This window comes from Catharus ustulatus, chromosome Z (assembly GCF_009819885.2).
Source record: "Catharus ustulatus isolate bCatUst1 chromosome Z, bCatUst1.pri.v2, whole genome shotgun sequence".
In the NCBI taxonomy this organism is placed as follows: domain Eukaryota; kingdom Metazoa; phylum Chordata; class Aves; order Passeriformes; family Turdidae; genus Catharus; species Catharus ustulatus.
Genome location: NC_046262.2, coordinates 63920112 through 63941706, shown reverse-complemented (window position 1 = coordinate 63941706; position 21595 = coordinate 63920112). Strand labels below are relative to the sequence as shown.

The window sequence follows — 21595 nt, the reverse complement described above, 5'->3', positions numbered from 1 at the left end:
GGCAGTACCGGACAAATCGAGATGCTGTGATCTCCATCCACAAGATGATCCATGAGCTGGAGAGCCAAGGGGTGGTCAGCAAAACCCACTCACCCTTCAACAGCCCCATCTGGACCATGCACAAGTCTGATGGAGAATGGAGATTGACTGTGGACTATTGTGCGTTGAATGAAGTGACTCCAACGCTGAGCGCTGCCATGCCAGACGTGCTGGAGCTCCAGTATGAGTTGGAGTCCAAGGCAGCAAGGTGGTATGCCACCATTGACATTGCTAACGCATTTTTCTCCATTCCCCTGGCAGCAGAGTGCAGGCCTCAGTTTGCTTTCACCTGGAGGGGTGTGCAGTACACCTGGAACCGACTGCCTCAGGGGTGGAAACACAGCCCCACCATCTGCCATGGACTGATCCAGGCTGCACTGGAAAAGGTTGAAGCTTTAGATCATCTACAGTACATTAATGACATCATTGTGTGGGGGAAAACAGCAATGGAGGTATTTGAGAAAGAAGAGAAGATCATCCAGATTCTGCTGGAAATAGGATCTGCCATTAAAAGAGCAAAGTCAAAGGACCTACCCAAGAGATCCAGTTCCTGGAAGTAAAGTGGCAAGATGGACAGCACCAGATCCCCACTGAGGTCATCAATAGAATCCCTGCAATGTCTCCACCAACCAGCAAGAAGGAAACACAAGCTTTCCTAGGTGCCATAGCCTTTTGGAGAATGCACATTCCTGAGTACAGCCAGACTGTGAGCCCTCTCTACCTGGTCACCCATAAGAAGAACGATTTCCACTGGGGTGCTGAGCAGCAGCAAGCCTTTGCCCAGATCAAGCAGGAAATCGCTCATGCAGTAGCCCTTGGCCCAGTCAGGACAGGACCAGATGTAAAGAATGTGCTTTACTCTGCAGCCAGGAACAATGATTTGTCCTAAAGCCTTTGGCAGAAGATGCCCAAAGAGGCTTGAGGCCAAACACTGGGATTCTGGAGCCAAAGTTACGGAGGGTCTGAAGCCAATTACACTCCCACAGAGAAGGAGATCTTGGCTGCCTGTGAAAGAGTCCAAGCTGCCTCAGAAGTGATCGGCATGGAAGCACAACTCCTCCTGGCACCCCGACTAGCAGTGCTGGGGCAGATGTTCAAAGGAAAGGTTCCCTCTTCCCTCCACGCCTCTAATGCCACATGGAGCAAGTGGATTGCCCTCATCACACAACACGCCCGTATTGGAAACCTGAATTGCCCTGGGGTTTTGGAAATAATTACAAACTGGCCGGAAGATGAAAATTTTGGTCTCACTGATAAAGAGGCGCATGAACAAGTGACCCAGGCTGAGAAACCCCCACCATATAACCAGCTGCCGGCAGATGAAACACGCTATGCTCTTTTCACTGACAGTTCCTGCCACATCGTGGGAAAGAACTGTACACTGAAAGCAGCCGTATGGAGCCCCACACGACAGGTTGTACAAACTACCAAAGGAGTAGGTGGATCAAGTCAACTTGCTGAATTCAAAGCTGTTCAGCTGGCCCTGGACATTGCTGAAAGAGAGAAGTGGCCAGAACTCTACCTTTATAGCACTTTGTGGATGGTAGCCAATGCTCTGTGGGGGAGCTGGCTGGAAAAAGGCTAACTGGGAAAACCAGTCTGAGCAGCTGATGAGTAGAAAGGCATTGCCACTTTGGTAGAGAAGCTACCTGTACAATTTCATGATTATAAGCCGCGCTTCTGGGTGCCAGCAACTTTTCATTCTTTGTCCATATATAAGCCACACCTGATTATAAGCCGCACATTAGAATACAGAGTGTGATAAAAGGTATCTATTCTATCTCCATCTGTTGAGGGTGGGGGCAGTGATCTTTATCTCAACGGCAGATACTCTGCTAATGGGCCATCCATTGAAACCAGGCAGGGCAGTGTTCTTTATCTTTTCACAACTCATCCTTCCTCCAGCGAGTCATTTTCTGCTAATGGCCCATTGAGTCCCACTGTGGGACTGATAAAATTACTGCATCCCATTGGAAGTTGCTCCAGCCAGGGGGAAGAGCCCAACATTTCTTACCAAGATAAAAACAGAGGTTTTGGGACACTGAGGGAACCCCTTTCTCCACTGGACTCCAGAGGAAAACCGGATTTCTCCACATCATCACTGGGCCTCCAGAGGGAAACTGCACCATAGGCAGGAGCACTGCTCCAACTGAACCACATCTGTCACTGCAGGAGGATGCAGCCACCATTTAATGGGACTGCTAACAGCACCCTGCCTGACAGGGTGTCAGGTTGTACTCTGACTTTGTCAGGGTTTGGAGTTTGTTTCTTTGTAGTACTGTATTTCTATTTTAATTTCCCTAGAAAAGAACTGTTATTCCTAATTCCCATATTTTTGCCAGAAAACCCCTTGATTTCAAAATTATAATAATTTGAAGGGAGGGGGTTTACATTCTCCATTTCAAAGAGAAGCTCCTGTTCATTCTCAGCAGACACCTGTCCTCCAAACTAAAACAGCAACTTTTCGTTCTTTGTCCATATATAAGCCACACCTGATTATAAGCCGCACTTTGGGTTCGGACCAAAATTTTAGTCAAAATGGTGCAGCTTATAGTCGTGAAATTACTGTACATCATGTTGATGCCCTTGTTCCCAAAAGTTGAGCTAATGAGGAGCATGGAAACAGCCATCAGGTAAATCAGGCTGCAAAGATAGCAGTGTCTCAGATAGACTTAAATTAGCAACACAAGTGAGATTTGTTCCTAGCTTAATGGGTCCATGATGCATCAGGTCATCAGGACAGAGATGCCACATATAAGTGGGCACAAGACCGAGGGGTGGATCTAACCATGGACAGTATTTCTCAAGTTATCCATGACTGTGGCACGTGTGGTGCCATCAAGCAAGCCAAGCGGGTGAAGCCTCTCTGGTGTGGGGGGCGGTGGTCCAAATATAAGTATGGGGAGGCCTGGCAGATTGACTACATCACCCTGCCTTAAACCCACCAAGGCAAGCACTACGTGCTGACCATGGTGGAAACCACCACCGGATGGTTGGGGACCTACCCTGTGCCTCACGCCACTGCTCGGAATACCATCCTGGGCCTTGAGAAACAAGTCCTTTGGAGGCATGGTACCCTCAAGAAAATTGAGTCAGACAACGGGACTCATTTCAAGAATAGCTGTATAAACACCTATGCTAGGGAACATGGCATTGAGTGTATGTACCGTATTCCTTAACATGCACCAGCAAGAAGGAAATTTAAATAGTACAGTTGCCTGCTTAAAGCTGCCTTAAATGCACCGGGTAGGGGGACTTTCAATATCTGTGAGATTAATTAACTGAAGGCCACCTGGTTAGTGAACACCCAAGGTTCCACTAACTGAGCAGGCCCTGACCAGTCTGAGCTCTTGGGAACACCAGGTGGAAATAAGGTTTTAATGGTATACATCAGAAATATGCTATTTAGGTTAATTCTGCCTCCAGCAAAGACAGTCCCATCTGTGAGGCTGTCTTCACTCAGAGCCCAGGTTGCTCCTGGTTGGTGATGCGAAAAGATTAAAAGAACCGATCACCTATTGTTTTAGGGTGAACTACCTGTGACACTTTGTCTGTATCTGCGTGCATATATGTGTGTAATTAAGGTTCTTCATGTATATATATAATTTAAAGGTTTGAATTTGATGTAACATGTTGATATAAGAAAAAATTCAAGGAGGATAGTGTTAAGGGTTGGTTTTTCCTGTCCTCTTTGCCTGTAAAATTTTTTGCCATTGGCATGCTAAGAAGCACTGAAAACTAGGTCCTTGAGATGGGGGAGGGAAAACCTCCCTGGTTTTTAAGAGTTTTTCTCAGAGTACGGGGGACACTGAGATTAAAAGCAGGTAGAAGGACAGTGGGGACAGTTGCTCTTTCTTACTCACTCTTGGCTTTGAGGGAGAAAGGTCATTGCAGCCACCACCATCCCAGCACTTGGAGCTGCCTCTTCTGCTGCTGCTGGACTCCACACCTCTGCCCTGCCAGGACACCCTCCTGCTTCAGCTTGCTGTTTCCAAACATCCTGCTGGAGCACCAGGACCAACACTGCCCCAGTGTTCATGAACAAAGCCTCTCCTCCATCCCTTCCCATCTGGGCACCAGGACCGACACTGCCCCAGGGTTTATGAACCAAAGCCTCTCCTCCATCCCTTCCTGTGTGGGCACCAGGACCGACACTGCCCCAGGGTTTATGAAGCAAAGCCTCTCCTCCATCCCCTCCCGTCCGGGCCCAGCCACCATCCCCACGCGCTCCCCGAGCCCGCCCCACAGCGCCCCCTGCAGCCACACGGGATCATCGCACCTGCCCTGCCCGCCGGGAGCCACCAGCACCCCTGCTGGCTGTGACAGGAACTGCACCAAGGGAAAAGTGCCCACGGCCGAGAGGGCTGAACTGGGCTCCTGTTCTGGTTGGGGTTAGTGCTGCAGTTGTTGTTTTGCTTGTGTTATTACACACAGTAGTAAAGAACTGTTATTGCTATCCTCATATCTTTGCCTGAGGACCCCTTAATTTTAAATTATACTAATTTAAAGAGAGAAGTATGTACTTTCTCCATTTCCAGGAAAGGCCCTGCTTTTCTGTAGCAGATACCTGTCTTTCAAACCAGGACAATGGCTGAGCTCAGCTTGGGAGATGTAGAAAATAGATTCCTGTAACAGCTGCCAGCTTTATTGTTTCTGCTCTCTGTGTCACAGACACAACTACAATTACTGCGGTATTGTTAGACCCTGTAAATGTTTTGTAGAATTTTCTTCCAGTGTCCCTGAAGATGCAGAGCATACTGAGAGTGATTTTTACAGGCTTATGCCAGTCTGAATTTACATTTTGTTCTTTCTTTACCAGTAGTTTGATAATTCAGCACTACTGAAAGATGGAGGAAGGTGATGATGGAAGTGGTAGGCTGTTTGTCACAGACGGAAATAACTGGTTTGTTCATTTATTTGAGTTATATTTTGCTTCCTAGATTCAGTCATAGTCAGAATTGCCACAAAATAGTATGCTACTGCGATAAAACCAAAAATGAAGGAGCAAAAGCCACCTTATTGTCAGATTGAAAGTGTGACTTGCTGCAGGTACAGGGGCTTAGTGCGGTTTAATTTCCAGGTAGGTTTAAACTACAACAGATGCAGAAGAGAAATTGTCTGAGTGTGAGCACATGCATTGCTCAAGGCAGTTATAGGTCTTACTGTTGTTACTTAGTCCCATGCAGTTTGTATGAATGGTGGTAAAGGTAGTGGGGTTTGTTTATGAGGCCATATAGTCATGTGGTCATTCTCTTCAAAGAACACAGGGTATCTGAAAGTCACATATTAGTATTTATGCATAAGCCTGACTAACAACATCTGAAACACTATAATGCAGGAAATGGATTGTAGCTTTTACTGTTTCTTCCAACTCTAAATAATTTATTAGCAGACAAAATAGCAAAGTGTGAAAAATCATGTACAGTAATTTCACGACTATAAGGTGCACCCTTTTGGCTAAAATTTTCCCCCGAACCTGGAAGTGCACCTTATAGTCCGGTGCGCCTTATCTGATGGACAAAGTTCAGAAATTTGCCTACCTGGAAGTGAGAGCTGTGAGCCGTGGGGGGAGCCAGCAGGGCCACGGCTGCTGGGTGGAGGCGGGGCCGCGGGACCGGGGCTGCTGGGTGTCCACAAGGCCGCAGGGCTGGGGCTGCTGGGTGCCTGCGGGGCCAGGGCTACTGGCTGGAGGCGGGGTCGAGGCTGCCGGGTTGAGGCGGGGCCACGACCAGCAAACGTGCGGGGGGAGCTGGGGGCGGATCCTCACTGCAAAAAAAAAGTGCGCCTTATAGTCCGGTGCGCCTCATATGATCTACAAAGTTGCGAAATTTACCAACTCCCAGGGCTGCGCCTTATAATCCGGTGCGCCTTTTGGTCATGAAATTACTGTATATTCTATTTGCAGCTTTTCAGTATCCCATAAAAGAAAAAATTTTGGAGTTTCAGCTGATTTTAACAGCTGTATCCCATTTTCCAGATGTATGTTTCTAATTTGTCCATCTCTTTCTTATTTTACAATCTCATTCTTAAGACTACCCTAATTATGCATTTTTTTGTCCAAACGTACTTTAACATATAACTTGTATTTAAAATCTTCTTCTAAATATTTCCTAGTGACTTTATTGGGGAGATGTTATGAAAAGTGTTACCAGCAGATGCTTTGTATTTCAATTGTGGTTTGAATTTGGCTATTGTCTTTATTTTCTCCTGTAAAGCACTATATGTGACACACTGCAGGGAAGAAGGGAGCATCTGAGAATTGTTCCAGGCAACTTGCACCATCTAATTGTGTGGATTAGCTTGAGGCAGTGCATTTGAGAGTAAAGTGGATAGTGGATAGCAGTTCCATGTGTTCCAAAATTGCATGCTGGATGGTAATTTCAACATGTTTGACCATTTCCATCCATTGAAAGAAGAGAGAAGGATTCTTCTACTTGGAAACTGGCACTGCATGTGTGTGTGATCTTTCTGAGAACATGAAGACATCCCATTCCAAGGTTTTTCTGGTTGAATTCACACTTTCTTCATGCTGGAAGCTGTTCCTGTAAATTCCCATACTTTCAATATAAGAATGCATGATATGAACAAGTTCTGTTTCAACTAGCTTTGTGGTAATTGAGATTTTATTCCTTCCCTTTCTTGAAGCTTACCTATACTTTTTTCCAGAGGTTACGTGTCTGAATATTAAATTAGCTAATAGTTTTGCAGTAGAATCACATCACAGTAGGGCTCTTTGTGTCATTTAGGAACAAATCAGCATTTCACTGTCTTGGTTGACAAAAGATTTTTTCGTAATAAATTGACAATGCACTAGTGGAGTAACAGTTTTATACTTTTCAGCTCAATTCTCAAAGGTTTGTACAGAGGCAGAACATAATTACAGGTGGTCACTAATATCATACTGATTTTTTCTTCCAGTCTCAGGGATGCTATGTTTTTTGGTTTGTACCAACTTGTTGCTTTCTCTTTCTGTTGTTCTCTCTAAGCAAGTTTTCTGCTTTTCTAGGACAACTAAAAGACATTGTACTTTATATGATGGACAGCATTCCCCTCTCTCAGGAGTATGTCATATTTCAATGGCTGACCCATTCTGCACCAAAACCAGAGAGGTTAGTGAATTCTGTAATAGTACTCAGAAATTTTGTTTTTATGGCACTTTTTTGGTCTAATTGTGCATGCTTAGAATAGAGGCAATATGCATCTCTTTATCCTGTTTCTCAGCTACGTCATGGTACTAAGGATGAATGTAACATTTGGAAGGCATGGGAAGTGAAAGATCTTGTGTCTGTCCTCCTAAGGGAGGTATGCAGAAGTCAGTTGGCAACATAGATTTTCCCAGAGTGTTAATAGCGGGATGAAAGATCTTTATTTATCAAGTAACCAGCCAAGAAAGAAACAAAGTGAACTAAGCACTTAGGATTAGAAATTAGTTCCATTTTATTTCTCAATAAAGCTGCAACTGTGGTAGAGGCACTCCACATACTTAAATATTTAAATGAGTAGTACTTAAACATTCACAGTAATTGCAGTATTGCATTTGTGCTTTTGTGCATTGTAGAGGTGGGTGGTGGTGCTGACTCAAGGCTTAGGATGTTAAGCGTTGAAACAAGGCAAATTATATTTGCCTTTTATTCTTAGTTGTTCCTCTCAGTTGTGTCACTTCAGGATTTCCAGGCTTCTCAGACTAAAGAGCGTGAAACACTTTTCTATTTTTCAGCACCTTTATAAACTCCTGGGAGGATTGTATCTGATTAAATATGTCACCTTAGTGTATTCCTAAAGTTGAAAAAGGAAGGTTGAAAATTGAACTGCATATTTTGTGGTGTTATGGAATACTCTGATCAGTAGCTGCAAGGAAGTACATTCTTCAGAGGAGAGCGAGTACATACGGAATCAGTCATAATCATCTAAGAATCTGCTCTCTGCAATCAAGACAAAGCTGAATTGTGAAGCAGGTGGCACAATTTATACCCAGAGCATGTACAAACATTTGGACTTCTGAGCTATTCTGCTTTTGTCATTTGGTTCAGTGTCATTATGTGCTATTTCTGTTAACTGACCACACTGTGGTTTAGAGATATTCATACTGGGAATCAAAGTGTTTTATAATAAGCTAAAGATATTTTAAGTCTCATTATGATACAAGCCACTGCATATAGTACATGTGCATGCTTTTGCCCTTCTTTCGTTGAGCAGTAAATTATGCAAAATACTTTGCATTTTTCTTACAAAAAGAGCCTAGCCACATGCTCTTACCAAAGATTAGTTGGCATTTAGTTGCTTTCCACTGTGAGCATAATGTCATGTCACAGCAGATGCAAGGAGTTTATTAAGAAATAGATTTAAAAGTGTTACTACTTTGGTGATTGGCAGTATTTAATTTTTTTTTAAAAACTGAGTACTCATGCATAAGACATTTTTCCTGAGACTGCAGCAAACATATGCCAAGACTTATTTTCTTTCAGATGTTACCTAGTTAAGATGTTATCTGGGTTTTATATTTTTTGAAAAGCCAGCAGGAAATGTGCCTCTTCGAATAGTGAAAAAACATTTAGGTAATTCCCAGTCACAGACATGTGATCATTATCTCATTAACCTGTGCATTCTAATCCACCTAAGAGACGTTTTAAAGAACATGTGGGTTTGGAACTCTTTGTGAGAGTAAGAAGGAATATTTTCACTTCATTTGAAAATACCAGGTAAAAGCTACTTTATTTTTTTCCTGAAACTATGTCTGAAAATTGTTTATCCCAATTCAAAGCAATTTCATAGATAAATGCAATAATAATAAAAAAGCCAAAATTATGAATGTAACATATTTAAGAAATTTTCATCTAAACATCTGAAACCTTCATATTATATTGCATTTGTGCAAATACATTAAAATTATCTGCTTTAGTTGGTTTATGCACTGTAAATTAAATGAGAATCTAAACAGAGTTTACTTTCTCTCAGAAGTTTTGAATAATGTATAGGGTATCTTGGGTACTGCTGCTTTTAGAAACTGAGACTCAACACAACATCTTGCAGGCAGTAAACTTGGAACTTCATAAAGACTTTCAGAAAAATACTGCTCACGTGTGGTTTTATCATGTCAATTGGTCTGTTGATTTATTAACAATGTAATGAACTGGCATTCAGCTAAACTTATATTCAGAATTAATGGCATCAATAAACCAAAATATTAGGTGTGATTAACATTAGATCAACTTACAGCGCAGAATGAATCACAGAACATTAAGGGGTTGTAAAGGACCTTAAAGGTCATCTAGTCCCAACTGCCACTGCCATCTGCAGGGTTACCTCCCACTAGAACAAGTTGCTCCAGGTCTTATCCAGCTATGCCTTGAATACTGCCAGTGTTGCAGCATCCACAACCTCCTTGGGCATCTGGTCCAAGTGTCTCATCACCCCCATGTTAAAAAATTTCTTCCTCTAAATATCTAACCTAAATTTCCCCTCTTTCAATTTGCACCAGTTATTCCTTGTCTTATCACTACAGTTTCTGACAAGGGGTCCCTCTCCATCTTCCCTGTAGAACCCTTCAGATATTGGAAGATTGCTGTGAGGTTTCCTCACAACCTTCTCTTCTCCAGGCTGAGCAGCCCCAACTTTCTCAGCCTGTCTTCATAGGGGAGGTGCTCCAGTCCTCTTATCAATTTTTTGGCCCTCCTCTGGACTTGTTTCAACAGTTCCATGTCTTTCTTACATTAAGGACCCCAGAGCTAGATGCAGGGTTCCAGGTGGGTCTCACCAGACCAGACCAGAGGGACAGAATCCCCTCCCTCCCCTGCTGCCCTCACTTCTATGGATCCCGTTGGCTTTCCGGGCTGTGAGTGCACAGGGCCAGGTCATGTTGAGTTTTTCATCATTCATAGCCCCCAAGTCCTTCTCGGCAGGACTGCTTGCAATCAATTCCTCAAACCTGTTGGTGTGTCAGGTGTTGCCACAACCCAGACGCAGTACAGACTTACCTGTTGACATGCATCTGCAGTGGCAGATGTGGGTACTCCAGCTTTATGTTTTTGTGCTGCTCCACACAATCCACTGCTCCACATGCCAGGGAGAAGGCACCCCACAGGGTCATGTAACACCCATGACCTGTTGCTGCTTGTTGCATTCTATATGTGCTGAGTGTAGGTTTCTCACAGGGTTTTGCAGGAAAGCTACTCCACGTGGCGTAAGTCATGATGCTAAGAAGTTGCTTCTAGTGGTGTCAGTCTAGGTTTTTGGCTGCTACTGTGTTATGAGGGTCCCTCCTGGCTAACAACATTTTTGGTGGTGTTTTTGTTTTCTATATTTTCTTTTTTTCTTTTGATGGCCGTTTTAAATAGATATCATCAAAGTTCCTTTCACTTTCTACTCAGGACAGTGATGGGTATCTTAGTCCCATTTACCTAGGGTGGTGTCTTACTCCAGCTGTATTAGCAAGCATTATTCAGGCCAACTGCCAAGAGAGAAAGTCAGGAGGTTCTTGTTGTATGTGACGTTCTCGTAACTAAAATAACTGATGGGACATGCTGTATGTCCAGTATACAACTCAGCCCCTGGCATGGGAAAATGTGGCAATAATTTCTGCACACATTCCCAGAGTACTCTTTGAAGAATGTGCTTGTAGACTTTTACTTTCAAAATGTAAATTTCTTACTACTGTTTTCTCTGGCTCTTACAGTGGAATGCTTTTACCTGCAGTTCTGCTTTTAGTGTAGGCACAGTCTAAATGTACAAAAACATTCCGTTTCCCAGTCTTCTTGGTCTGCGTTGAAAGCAGTAATCCAGCTGATACTAACAAAATCAGATGAGTTCAAGTTCATGTTTCTTGTTGGGTGAGGAAAACAGAACTCATCTTTGGTTTTGGACAGCTGTAGTCATATGAAGTATGACTACTTTGTATAAATCTAACTTCTTTTGTGTGCAGGTTTTTGATGGGATGCAAAAACAGTGTATGAGGGGAGTTATTTCCTTTCCTTGACATTGGCATGTTTTGCAGGTTCTTATTGACACTGCCAAGAAGCTGGGACTCCAGTGTCATTCCAAGGGGACAATGATCACAATTGAAGGCCCACGTTTTAGCTCTCGAGCAGAAAGCTGTATGTTTCGCAGTTGGGGAGCTGATGTTATCAACATGACTACAGTGCCTGAAGTAATTCTTGCAAGGGAAGCTGGAATGAGTTATGCTTCTATTGCCATGGCAACAGATTATGACTGCTGGAAGGAGCATGAAGAAGCAGTGAGTGAAACTTTTTTCCTCTGGTGTTGTCCTGAGGGATTTGGATGAGAATGTGTAGGTTTTGATAAGAGGTTACATACTGTACTAAATCTGTTCTTAATTATGGTACTGTCCCTGAGTTTGCTTGATGAATGATTGTGAAACTAGAAATGGAGTCAGTTGTTGCTATCTTGTTGATATCCATAAGCATGCCTCACTAGTAGCAAACCTTTTGTTTCCTGTTGTCTGAATCAGGAGGTCTGTGAGTATGAACCTCATGAGTTATTTCTGATTTGTCTTCCTGTAATTGGTCTGGTGTTTTTTCTTTTGCAGCACTGTGCAAATCAGTATATATGCTTTAGTTCTTCTATTTGTTTGCAATACACAAGTATAAACCATACACACACAGAGGAAAAAACATTTGTACTATCTAAAAAGACTGATATTCTAAGGCTTCAATTTTACACTTCTGAGTAAAATTTATTTGGGTGTTTAAAATGTGTGCCATCAAAGTTGAGAGACACCACTCAGTTGTATTGTATTTCCAGGTTTCAGTGGATAAAGTTTTAAAGACGCTGAAAGAGAATGCAAATAAGGCTACAAGCATACTCCTTAGTGCTATACCTCAAATAGGCTCCATGGAATGGACCAACACCCTGCACACTCTGAAAGTAAGTATACAAATGAGGCTGATGAGTACGAGGGACAGTGTATGTGTGTGCACACATAACACATATTACATGTGTTATTTATTGCTTAAATTAAGATGTTTCAAAGTAAATGCTTCAATAAACCAAATTCATTGAAGAAGGGCAGACAGATTCTATGTGATTCTCGCAAGTTTTGTTGCCAAGATCTAGCTTCAGTTTTACAAGAAGTTTTGGAAAAGGTTAAAGAATACAGATATCTATATATGGTTGATGAAATGAGACATCAACCATAGGATCTTCATAAGATACAAATATATGTGAGTATCCAAATGATACCCTGATCTTGGATCTTACCACAAAGGAGAGTCAAATGGAAGACTGAACCAAACCAGAAACATTATGCTCACTATAATATGTAGAAGATGAAAAGTCTTTAAAAGTATGAGTAATAACCAGTTTGACATTACTAGAATTGTGTTTTCCATAGGTTTTAAGTCCAAGGTGCATGAAAAAATATGGAAAAGAAAAGCATTTCAGAATATATTGATGAGGAAGATCCTAAGCAGAATTTTTCTTAGACAGGTTTACTTGTGTTTTTATCACCTGTATTTCACTGGCATACTTGAGATTCATTTGTGGCTATAACAAAGAGGGGAAAAACAGTGTTAACATTTTGGATGTCTATCCAGCTTCTTCTAAACAAGCTTTTTTTGACTGTTAGCGATAAGGACCAGGAGAGATCATTCATCAAATACTGTCATGAGCAAAACAGTCTCAGCTTAGAGATATTAATTGAATTTATTGCTTACAAAATCAGATGAGGATAATTCCACCCCTGTCCTCTATGAGTCACATATTTAAGAATTATCATCAAAATTACATTCAACATATAATCTTTAGTTAGAACAACAAAAAGCTACTAAACTAAACAGAACAAAAAATTCTCTGCACTAAATCTAAGGCATAATCACTACACATAACAGAAAAGTCAAAAATTACACAAAAAATCCACCCCTAGATTTTTCACTACAATTACAATACAAATTTCTCACTATTATTTTACTTAATTTTGTGATTTAATGCTTGTTATGCCCATTATTTCTCCCAATTAATATCCTTATCTCAAAGTCCTCAGGCTTGCCCACATTCTCCACCAAAAATTACAATTTTGACACTTGCCAAACACCAGTGCCCCCACGAAAAATCATTCACTCAGTCTCTGCTGCTGTAGTCGAGTAGAGGAGGAGGAAAGAGAAAGAAATTTAAAAGCTCATGGAGTGAGGTAAGGATTAGGAGAAAACACCCTAAGGGCAAAATAGGCTCAAAACTTTGAAAGGTATGAAGAAAAATTTATTAACAGAATTTAAAAATATAATGACAATTAAACCTTTAGAATCTCCTTCCCTCCCCCAGCCCTTCTTTCCTTCCCTGACAGCACAGGGAGACAAAATATGGGCATTTTGTCTATTTGTCACCTCTAAAAATCTTTCTTCAGTTTGCTTAGGGAGAGGAGTCTCTTTTGCTATACCGTGGGGTCCTTCCCACAGGAGACAGTTCTCTATGAACTTCTCCAACATGACTCTAATTTTCATGAGTAGCAGCCCCACCCAACCTGCTGCAATGTGAGTCCCTCCCAGGCAAACAGTTTTGCCACAGTTTTATTTCATGGGCCATTTTAGTCTTTTAAGGATGAGTTGTTCTAGTTTGGAAGCAAGGATCGTCTTCCTGTATCTCTGGAACAAAGAGTTCTTTCTCTCATTCTGTTCAGTCCTGGCACCAGATCACAGTTTTTCAGCATCCACTCCTCAGTGCGAGCCTTTTCTCATGGGCTGCAGGTGAATTCTGCATCCCCCCCATGCACTTCATGAATTACAGGGAAACTGTTTGTTATATTATAATCCTCACCATGGCTTGCAAAACAACCTCAGCTCCAGCATTTGGGGCACCTTTTCACCGACCTTAGTGTTGCCATGTTGTGCTCCTCATGTGCCTTTATTTTTTCCCTTTTCTCTGATTTGTGAGAGAATGGTGTTGGTAGGTTTGTTTGTTCTCATGTTCTATCAATTGCACCAACTGTGGTGTGGGGATGGCCCCTCACAGCATGCTCCAGCAGCCCTGCTGGGAAGGGTACCGGTGATCCCTGCTACCAACTCTCCAAGGAGAGGAACAATAGAGAATTCCTATGGTTTTGTGTCCTTAAATACGTTATCATAGAGGTGTTAACAGCTTTTCTAATTGACTTAGCAGTGTACCTATTCTCAGAGCCAGCCAGCAGTTGGTTTTACCAGGCACAGAGGAAACTTTTAGCAGCTCCTCACAGAAAATCACTTCCATGGCTGGCTTCTTCTCTCCTCACCAAAAATCAAGCCGTACCAAAACCACCACAATCATTCATTAAATACTGTCATGAGCAAAACAGGCTCAGCTTAGAGATATTAATTGAATTTATTACTAAACAAAATCAGAGCAGGGTAATGAGAAGTAAAATAAATCCTTAAAAAGAGCTTCCCCCCACCCCTCTCTTCTTCCAGCTCTGCCTCCTTCTCCAGCAGTGCAAGGAGACAAGGAATGGGGATTATGGTCAGTTCATCACACAAGGCTGTTCCCACTACTCAGGGAGAGGAGTTGTTCTCCTGCTGCACCCTGGGGTCCCTCCTACGGGAGACAGATCTCCATGGGCTTCTCTGACATGGCTCCATATCATGGGTACCAGCCCCTCTCAAACTGCTGTGGTGTGGGTCACTCTTCCATGGGGTGCAGTCCTCCAAGGAAAGGCTGCTCCACCCTGGCAGCAGGGCCCCTCTCTCCACAGGTCTCCCACAGGGTCACAGACTCCTCCAGGCATCCACCTGTTCCAGCATGGGGCTGCTCCTTGGGCTGTGGATGGATCTCTGCATCCCCCATGGATCCCCATGTGCTGCAGGGGCACAGCTGCTTCACCATGAGCTGCGCCACGGGCTCCAGGGGAATCTCAGCTCCAGTGGCTGAAGCAGCTCCTGCCCCTCCTTCTCCACTGAACTTGGTGTCTGCTGAGTTGTTCTTCTCACATATTCTTACTCCAGTCTTCTCTGGTTGCAATTACAACTGCACAAGCCCTTTCTGTTTTGAATTCTTCTTAAATCTATTATCACAGAGACGTTACCCTGATTTTCAATTGGCCCAGCCTTGGCCAGCAGCACATCTGTCTTTGGAGCCATCAGAACTGGCTCTGCTGGGCATGAAAGAAGCTTCCAGCATCTTCTCACAGAGGCCACCCCTCTAGCCCCTTGTTACCAAAAAGCAGGCCTTGCAAAACCAATACTTCACACCAATGATTCTCATCTCTAATTTAGTCCATGACATGAAGGGAACGTATTTAGTAAAATTCACCTTGGACACTTTTAAAGCATAAATGGCCAGGTCAGGTTTGTAGAATTCTAACCCAAATTATTGAAATTAGTCTTTTGGCAATTCTGTACTGAAAAACCTACTTTTCATTAGCAGTGCCTGAGTTATCTTTATGAATCTTACTCACCTGATTATCTGAAACAGTTATTTTAATATTCCCTCTATACCTCTATAGTAACTGACTTTTTCCTTTCCCTTTTGCATTCATTAGGAAGTTGTATCATGGATGGATAAGCGAGGCAACAACATCACTATTGCTTTTTCCCTCTAATCACAGAAAATATTTTCAGAGGATGGGACTGCACTTTTTAGTACAGATGCCTAGCTATACAGCAAACTCAGAGTTTGAACAAATAATGTAAAGTGTGCTAGGTATTCCTCAGGCATTTTTTTATACTGACATGAAAGGGAATGATTCCCAAGTCTATTATGCTGCTAAAGTACTGATGAATCTGCCACGTTTTCTGGCAGGCATACTTCAGTGAGCACTGTCCTCTTGTGTTCCTTTGCGGGATTATCTTGAATCTTCATTGGGAGTGAAATAGCTGGCACTGGAGAACTACATTTGCGATATTCCCTTTTAACGAACACCAACTCTTCTTTCAGTTCATTGTCAAGTGTTTCTTCCATCTCAGTCCCCTAAGTACTCTTTGCTGAAAGAAGAAAATGTGATGCACGAGAGGAAGAGTCACTCCATCCTAATGGTGCTTCTGAATACTTTTTCTCTTAAATATTTACTGCCTCATACCAGTTATGAATATTGAGATAGTTTCACTTGCAATTCTTAGGTGTTTATGTTCTTTGCAGATAGGTTTGAGTGTTAGTGTACTGAGAAAGGGAATTGATCTGAAGGCACTGGAAGAGCTGGAAACAGGCAGTGGGGATTGAAATTTTATCTCAAGAAAGTAGGAGTCACAAGTGTTAATGACTAGGTAGTACAAGAACTCTGGAATAGTGAGAAATTCTGAAGCTCCAGAAGCTTTGGTGGCTTCCTTTAATTTTACACAGGAACATCAGGAAAGGCTAAAAATGTTCCTTTTCGGGGGATTTGATGGTGGTAAAGCAGATGAAGGATTGCTGTTAATAAATGAGAGAGGCAATTTTGCATGGAAGCAAAGAGAAAGGTACATGTATGTGCCTCTGCACAAGTGTGTAATTGAACCGGAAAGAGTTTTTTAAAATATTGTCTTGTAGTGTACTTCAGTATATTTTAGGGTGGGAGTTTGGAAGGCCAGATGGTGGAGTTTTTTGAACTGATCTGTTTTGGAGGCACCTTTTCCTGGAGCTTGAAGGCAGCACCTCTTGCATGCCCTGTGGAAATGTGTTAAGGAGCACAGAGAGGGAGCAAGCTGAGTAAGACTGCAGCTGGTGCACTACTATCAGTGACAGCATATATCCAAGCCACAGCTGTGCTTCTCAAGTGGGCATTTGCAAATGTCTGTTCTAGTGTTGGAGAAGCATGTGCAACAGTAAAGCTCTACACAGAAGCTACTTTCCTTTTCCAAGATCTGTAATCTGGCTGCTATGACAGGAGGAACTTCACCTGTCAGAAGAAAGTGTGCTGTCATTCTCCATCCACCTGTATTTCTCTGTCTCCTTCCTTGGAGGTATTCATCCCAGATCAACACACATGCCAATGGTGTCACCTCTAAATCTCACTGAAGTCTTTAGGAAAGACTGAAGTGTTGAAACAAAATGTCTGTTTTTTTGATAAAGAATAAGCTGCTTGCCGTTGCCTTTCTTTCATGTATCATTTATTCTGTGATATGTCAGTGAGTGTAAGTGTACTTTGCAAGTTACTATTTTTTAACTATGTAAGATGTCTTTATGCCAGTATTTCATGGCTTTCTTGCTGTAAAGATATCATTTTCCAGTGTCAGGATAGTGCACTCACTCTTTCAGAACTGGGTATGACCACTTGGTATTTATGTCATATGTCAGGAAATTGCAGATGATGCTGTTGATTGCAGTGATGCAAGTGACTTCTGGTTGGTGTCGAGGAAATTTATGGATAGGCTGATCAGTCATGGGTAATATACAGCTGGATATGCTGTTGACTAAGAAGAGTTGTTTAGTGAAGTGATAATTACTGGCAGTTGTTACTGTAATCATCATGAAATTGTGGCATTCAATATCCTATGAGGAGCAAGTAAGGCAATTAACAGTACAGTTCCTGACATTCAGGTGAGCATACTTGTTTTTAATCAATGAACTAGTATGTATAATCTCATAGGAAACAGCTCTGAAGAGTCAAGGAGCTCCAGAAAGTTGGCAGATCTTTAAAGGCAGCATTCTCCAAGTTCTGTACCAATCTACAGAGAGACCTTGAAAGAACAGGAAACAGCTCTAATGCAAAAGTTCGGCGTTCAAGGGTTAGAAGCAGAAACAAGCAATAAAGAGAGAACCCAGATGGAAGTGCATGTGTTAGGGATGCTTTTAGGACAATGGGAGCTTGTCTGTAGTTGACAATTGGAAGAGAGGCAACAAGAACTGCAACCAATGCATTGATAACAAAAACTTATCATATAAAACAGGGGCTTATTGCCCATGAAGTACATGAGTTGGTGAGAGCAGACAATTTCATGTAGGAACTGATAAAGTAGACCTTTTTTTGTCTTTGCCAGGAAAAGTATTAGAAAAAACCTGTCCTGTTGAAAAGAATTTTAGCTCATCGTAACTGAGAGTTGAGCTCTGTACCTTTATTACAATAAGGTTTAACCCCATGAGTATCAGGAGAGAATCTCTCCTATACTATCTGTAATCTCTCCTGCACTATAATGATGAAAGGAATGTCCTATTAGAATTGATTTTTTTTTTACAGTGTGACTATAAGATCAACTTGTGGTAAAGTGTCAGAGCTCTTGTGAGTGCTTCTCAGGTTAATTTCTTGGCTCTGTGGGGAAGCCTGCTGGTACTACCTGCCTTTTTCTTGAACTTCTATGCTAGCCTGTGAGAAATAGTGCTTGTCGGATCTCTGGTACAAGGAATAATGCTGTATTTTGAGGGTTGTGGTAAGTGAATACTCTAGAGTAGTTTAGATTAGGTAAGGCAACCATAGATGTGTTTCAATACACTTCATCAGGGAGTAGCTTGGGCATTTATGTGATTTGACAGGTAGCAAGTTGAAGGGCATAAAGTTTGGTATTTGTTCAGTCATTTTTTTCTAGTCTATCTCAAACTGAAACTTGCATTCCGAAGTTCTGTATATAGAACTCTAATCTTGTAAATATTTTGGATCAATTTTCTTCCTCAAAAAGTATCTCAGTGAAATCAGTGAATGTACATATGTGATCAGAATGTATTGACTCAGGTGAGTAAAGCGGAGGAGGAAAATTCATCAAGGGTTCACTTCAACTGTAGTTGCATTGGTCTACATGCAGAGGTACTTGCAGACCAAGGACTTTTCACAAAAGCTGAGATTAAAATGTTTCTGAGACCCTGCCCTTGAATGTGGCTAGTGTCAAAGTTGCTTGACCCTTCATAACTTGAGTATTTCATTCACTCACATCAGTGCCATCTGACTGGTTTCTGTTTTTGATAGCTGTACTTCAGAATTGATGGAAAGTCATGTAGAAGTCACAGAAAGCGTGTTGTGTGATTTTTCATTTGTAGTCTGTGTGCCCAAACACCATTATTTTTTGTATCTTTGCAATATTGCTGTTTTTCTGCATTCCAATAAGCTGATAACATAGCTTTGCAAAAGTTGTAATGAAAACTTCTTGTGTGTGTATGCTTTCCTTGTAATTATATTGACTTCTGTGTGTTGGAAAAAGTTGAAAATACTATGCACATGAAATGAGTTACACTTGTTTGTAACCAAAATGGAACCTACATAGTCTACCTTTACAATGAAAAGTAATTCTCTCTGCCTTGGCAAAAGAAGCATTTATCTCCTGTGACTTTGTATTTCAGACAACGGTGCAGTGCTCAGTCATCCTACCAAAGCAGTAACAACCTGGATGGACCTTGAAGTTTCAGGCCTTTCACGGAAGAGTGGATCACTTTTGAACTTTCAGAGGTTACAATATCTTCAAAAAATATTACAAACGTAAAAGAATGGACTAAACATTGACCAGTGACCATGTGTAAGGCTGCTGTTAAAATCTTTGTCAGTTTGATCACATACAAGATGGTTAAAATTAAGTTTTGATTATGCTTTCAACTATAAATAGCCCTACTGATAAAATGTATCCAACAATGGTCAGAGAAAATAAGTCCTCTAATCAGTGGTACCTTTTAAGTGATGGTAGAAAGGAAAGTCTAAGTAATATTTTTTTTGCAGTTTCACAAAATAAGATACAAGAAAGCATATTCACAGGCTATTTATGTTGCTGTTTCTACCTCCCATCTTTTCCTTCAAAAAGGCACATGGTTACAATTAACTTCAGAAAGATAACAGAAACATTGCAGAAAAACTGAACAAACAATTTCAAATCAAAATTATACTATTTTTATAAATTATCCATATTTTTATTACAGTGATTTTTTTTAAATCAGTATATTTGTTTTGTGTGCTACAAGACATCGTTTAATAATTGTGGTGGTTCTGTCACAGCAGCAGTTGTGTAATGAGTTAGTGTTGGAGACTGAAGTAATGCCTAAACCAAATTTGTGCCTGAAGATGTACTTATGTGACTTACAGATCTGTACAAAAAAAGTACAGTAATTTCACAATTATAAACCGCACCATTTTGACTAAAATTTTGGTCCCAACCCGGAAGTGCGGCTTACACTCAGGAGTGGCCAATATATGAACAAAGTTCAGAAATTTCCCAACCCAGAAGTGCAAGCCCGCAGCAGCCGGGCAGTGGCACCTCTGTCCGCAGGGCCCCTCCGGGCGGCTCCGCCAGGCTCACAGCCCCTGACACCGGTGGGCCCAGGCTCCGCGCACCCGCCCACTGTCGCATAGCGCCCGGGGCAGGGCACCGGCCCGGCTGGTGAGCTGCAGGGCCCACCCGGTGCCGTGCTCAAGGGGGCTCTGCCACTCACCAGCAAACTTTCCCGCCTGTGACCCCCGCTGCCTCCAACAGCCTGGGGCAGCAGGTCCCCAGCCTGCCCAGCCCCACTGTCCTCACCCCCCTGGGGCACACCCTCCCCTCACCTGAGCGAGAGCGGAGCCAGCAGGTTTAATAAAAGTGAGTGATTTAGGCTGCATTTAAAGGCTACCCTAATCCATGAAAAATGTTTGTAAATTGAGCACCTGCCAGTAAACCCTGTGATCGCGCAATTGTTACTAATCCATTACTTCGTTGCACGCAGATCCTCGCTGCGAATGAAAGTGCGGCTTATACTCCAGTGCGGCTTATATATGGCCAAAGAACAAAATGCTACCAACACCCAGACATGTGGTTTATAATCAGGTGCAGCTTATAATCATGAAATTACTGTACTTTGCTGACAGTGTCCCAAGCACTCTACTGGCCATTTTCCGCCTCATTGAGCAGCTCCAATTTTAGTTCCTGTATTAAGTGGTGAATGTACTCAAGTGGTTTGAATGTATGCATTTCAATTTTTTAATACAGTTTTATTTTAATAAAATAATCTGCTGCTTCTTGTCTAGTAAATAAAACAAATGAAACGTATGCTTCTCCAAGATGTGTGGAAATTGGAGGGGGGGTTATATTTACTTCTAGACATTAGTCTCACAATGATTTTTGCCATTCATGGAACAGGTTGGTGATGATACCTTGTAAACAACACTTTCAGAAAGACACTTTTTAGAAAATACTATGCTGTTCAGAACTTTAGGTTCTAAGTCTCTGAACAGCAGGGATTTCTGTGGCAGAAGTGGATCAGAATGTAAGAAAAAGATCAGAAACATGAACGGTAAGGATCCTCATAGTAGTGTTAAAAAAATACTAATCAAAAGGGAAATAAGAGGAAAACAAGTACACAAGCATTTTAGCTTTCTTGTCTTTTTCTGTAAGACACCCAGTTTCCTGCTGTGAAAGCCTTTAGATCTGGATGTATTCTTCCTAGCAAAACCAGTAGAGGTGTTTTTTGCATACTGGGGAAACCAGCTTAACCAATTTTCTATATTTCCTGGGTTTTTTTGAGAACTTAGATTGCAGGAGCCAGAGCTTGAACATAGCTTTCATTACCTTCCACTATCCCAAATCATGTATCTGGCCTTAAGAATGGTTTCCTTTTTTATCTTTTTTCCATAGGTACTTTTGGTGAAATGGATCAGAGCCAGGAAATTCATATCTGAGTGGTCTAAGAAAAAGTTTTTTCAGTCGATTTTCAGTTCCTTTGGGCTTCACTTTTTATAGTGACATGTAATGGTATTGTTATGCTCAATTTTTTTGGT

At 41.9% G+C, this 21595-nt stretch overlaps 1 protein-coding gene across 1 annotated transcript in view; it reads left to right on the top strand.

The window, feature by feature from the left end:
* Positions 1-20012, top strand: part of LOC117010458 (methylthioadenosine phosphorylase) — a 40172-nt gene extending 20160 nt beyond the window's left edge. Inside the window, exons 5-8 of the mRNA XM_033084946.1 lie at positions 7046-7148; positions 11030-11269; positions 11797-11919; positions 19198-20012. Coding sequence (XP_032940837.1) covers positions 7046-7148; positions 11030-11269; positions 11797-11919; positions 19198-19236 — 505 coding nt within the window. The 3' untranslated portion in view covers positions 19237-20012. The remainder of the gene's footprint in view (positions 1-7045; positions 7149-11029; positions 11270-11796; positions 11920-19197) is intronic.
* The last annotated feature ends 1583 nt before the right edge of the window (positions 20013-21595 follow it).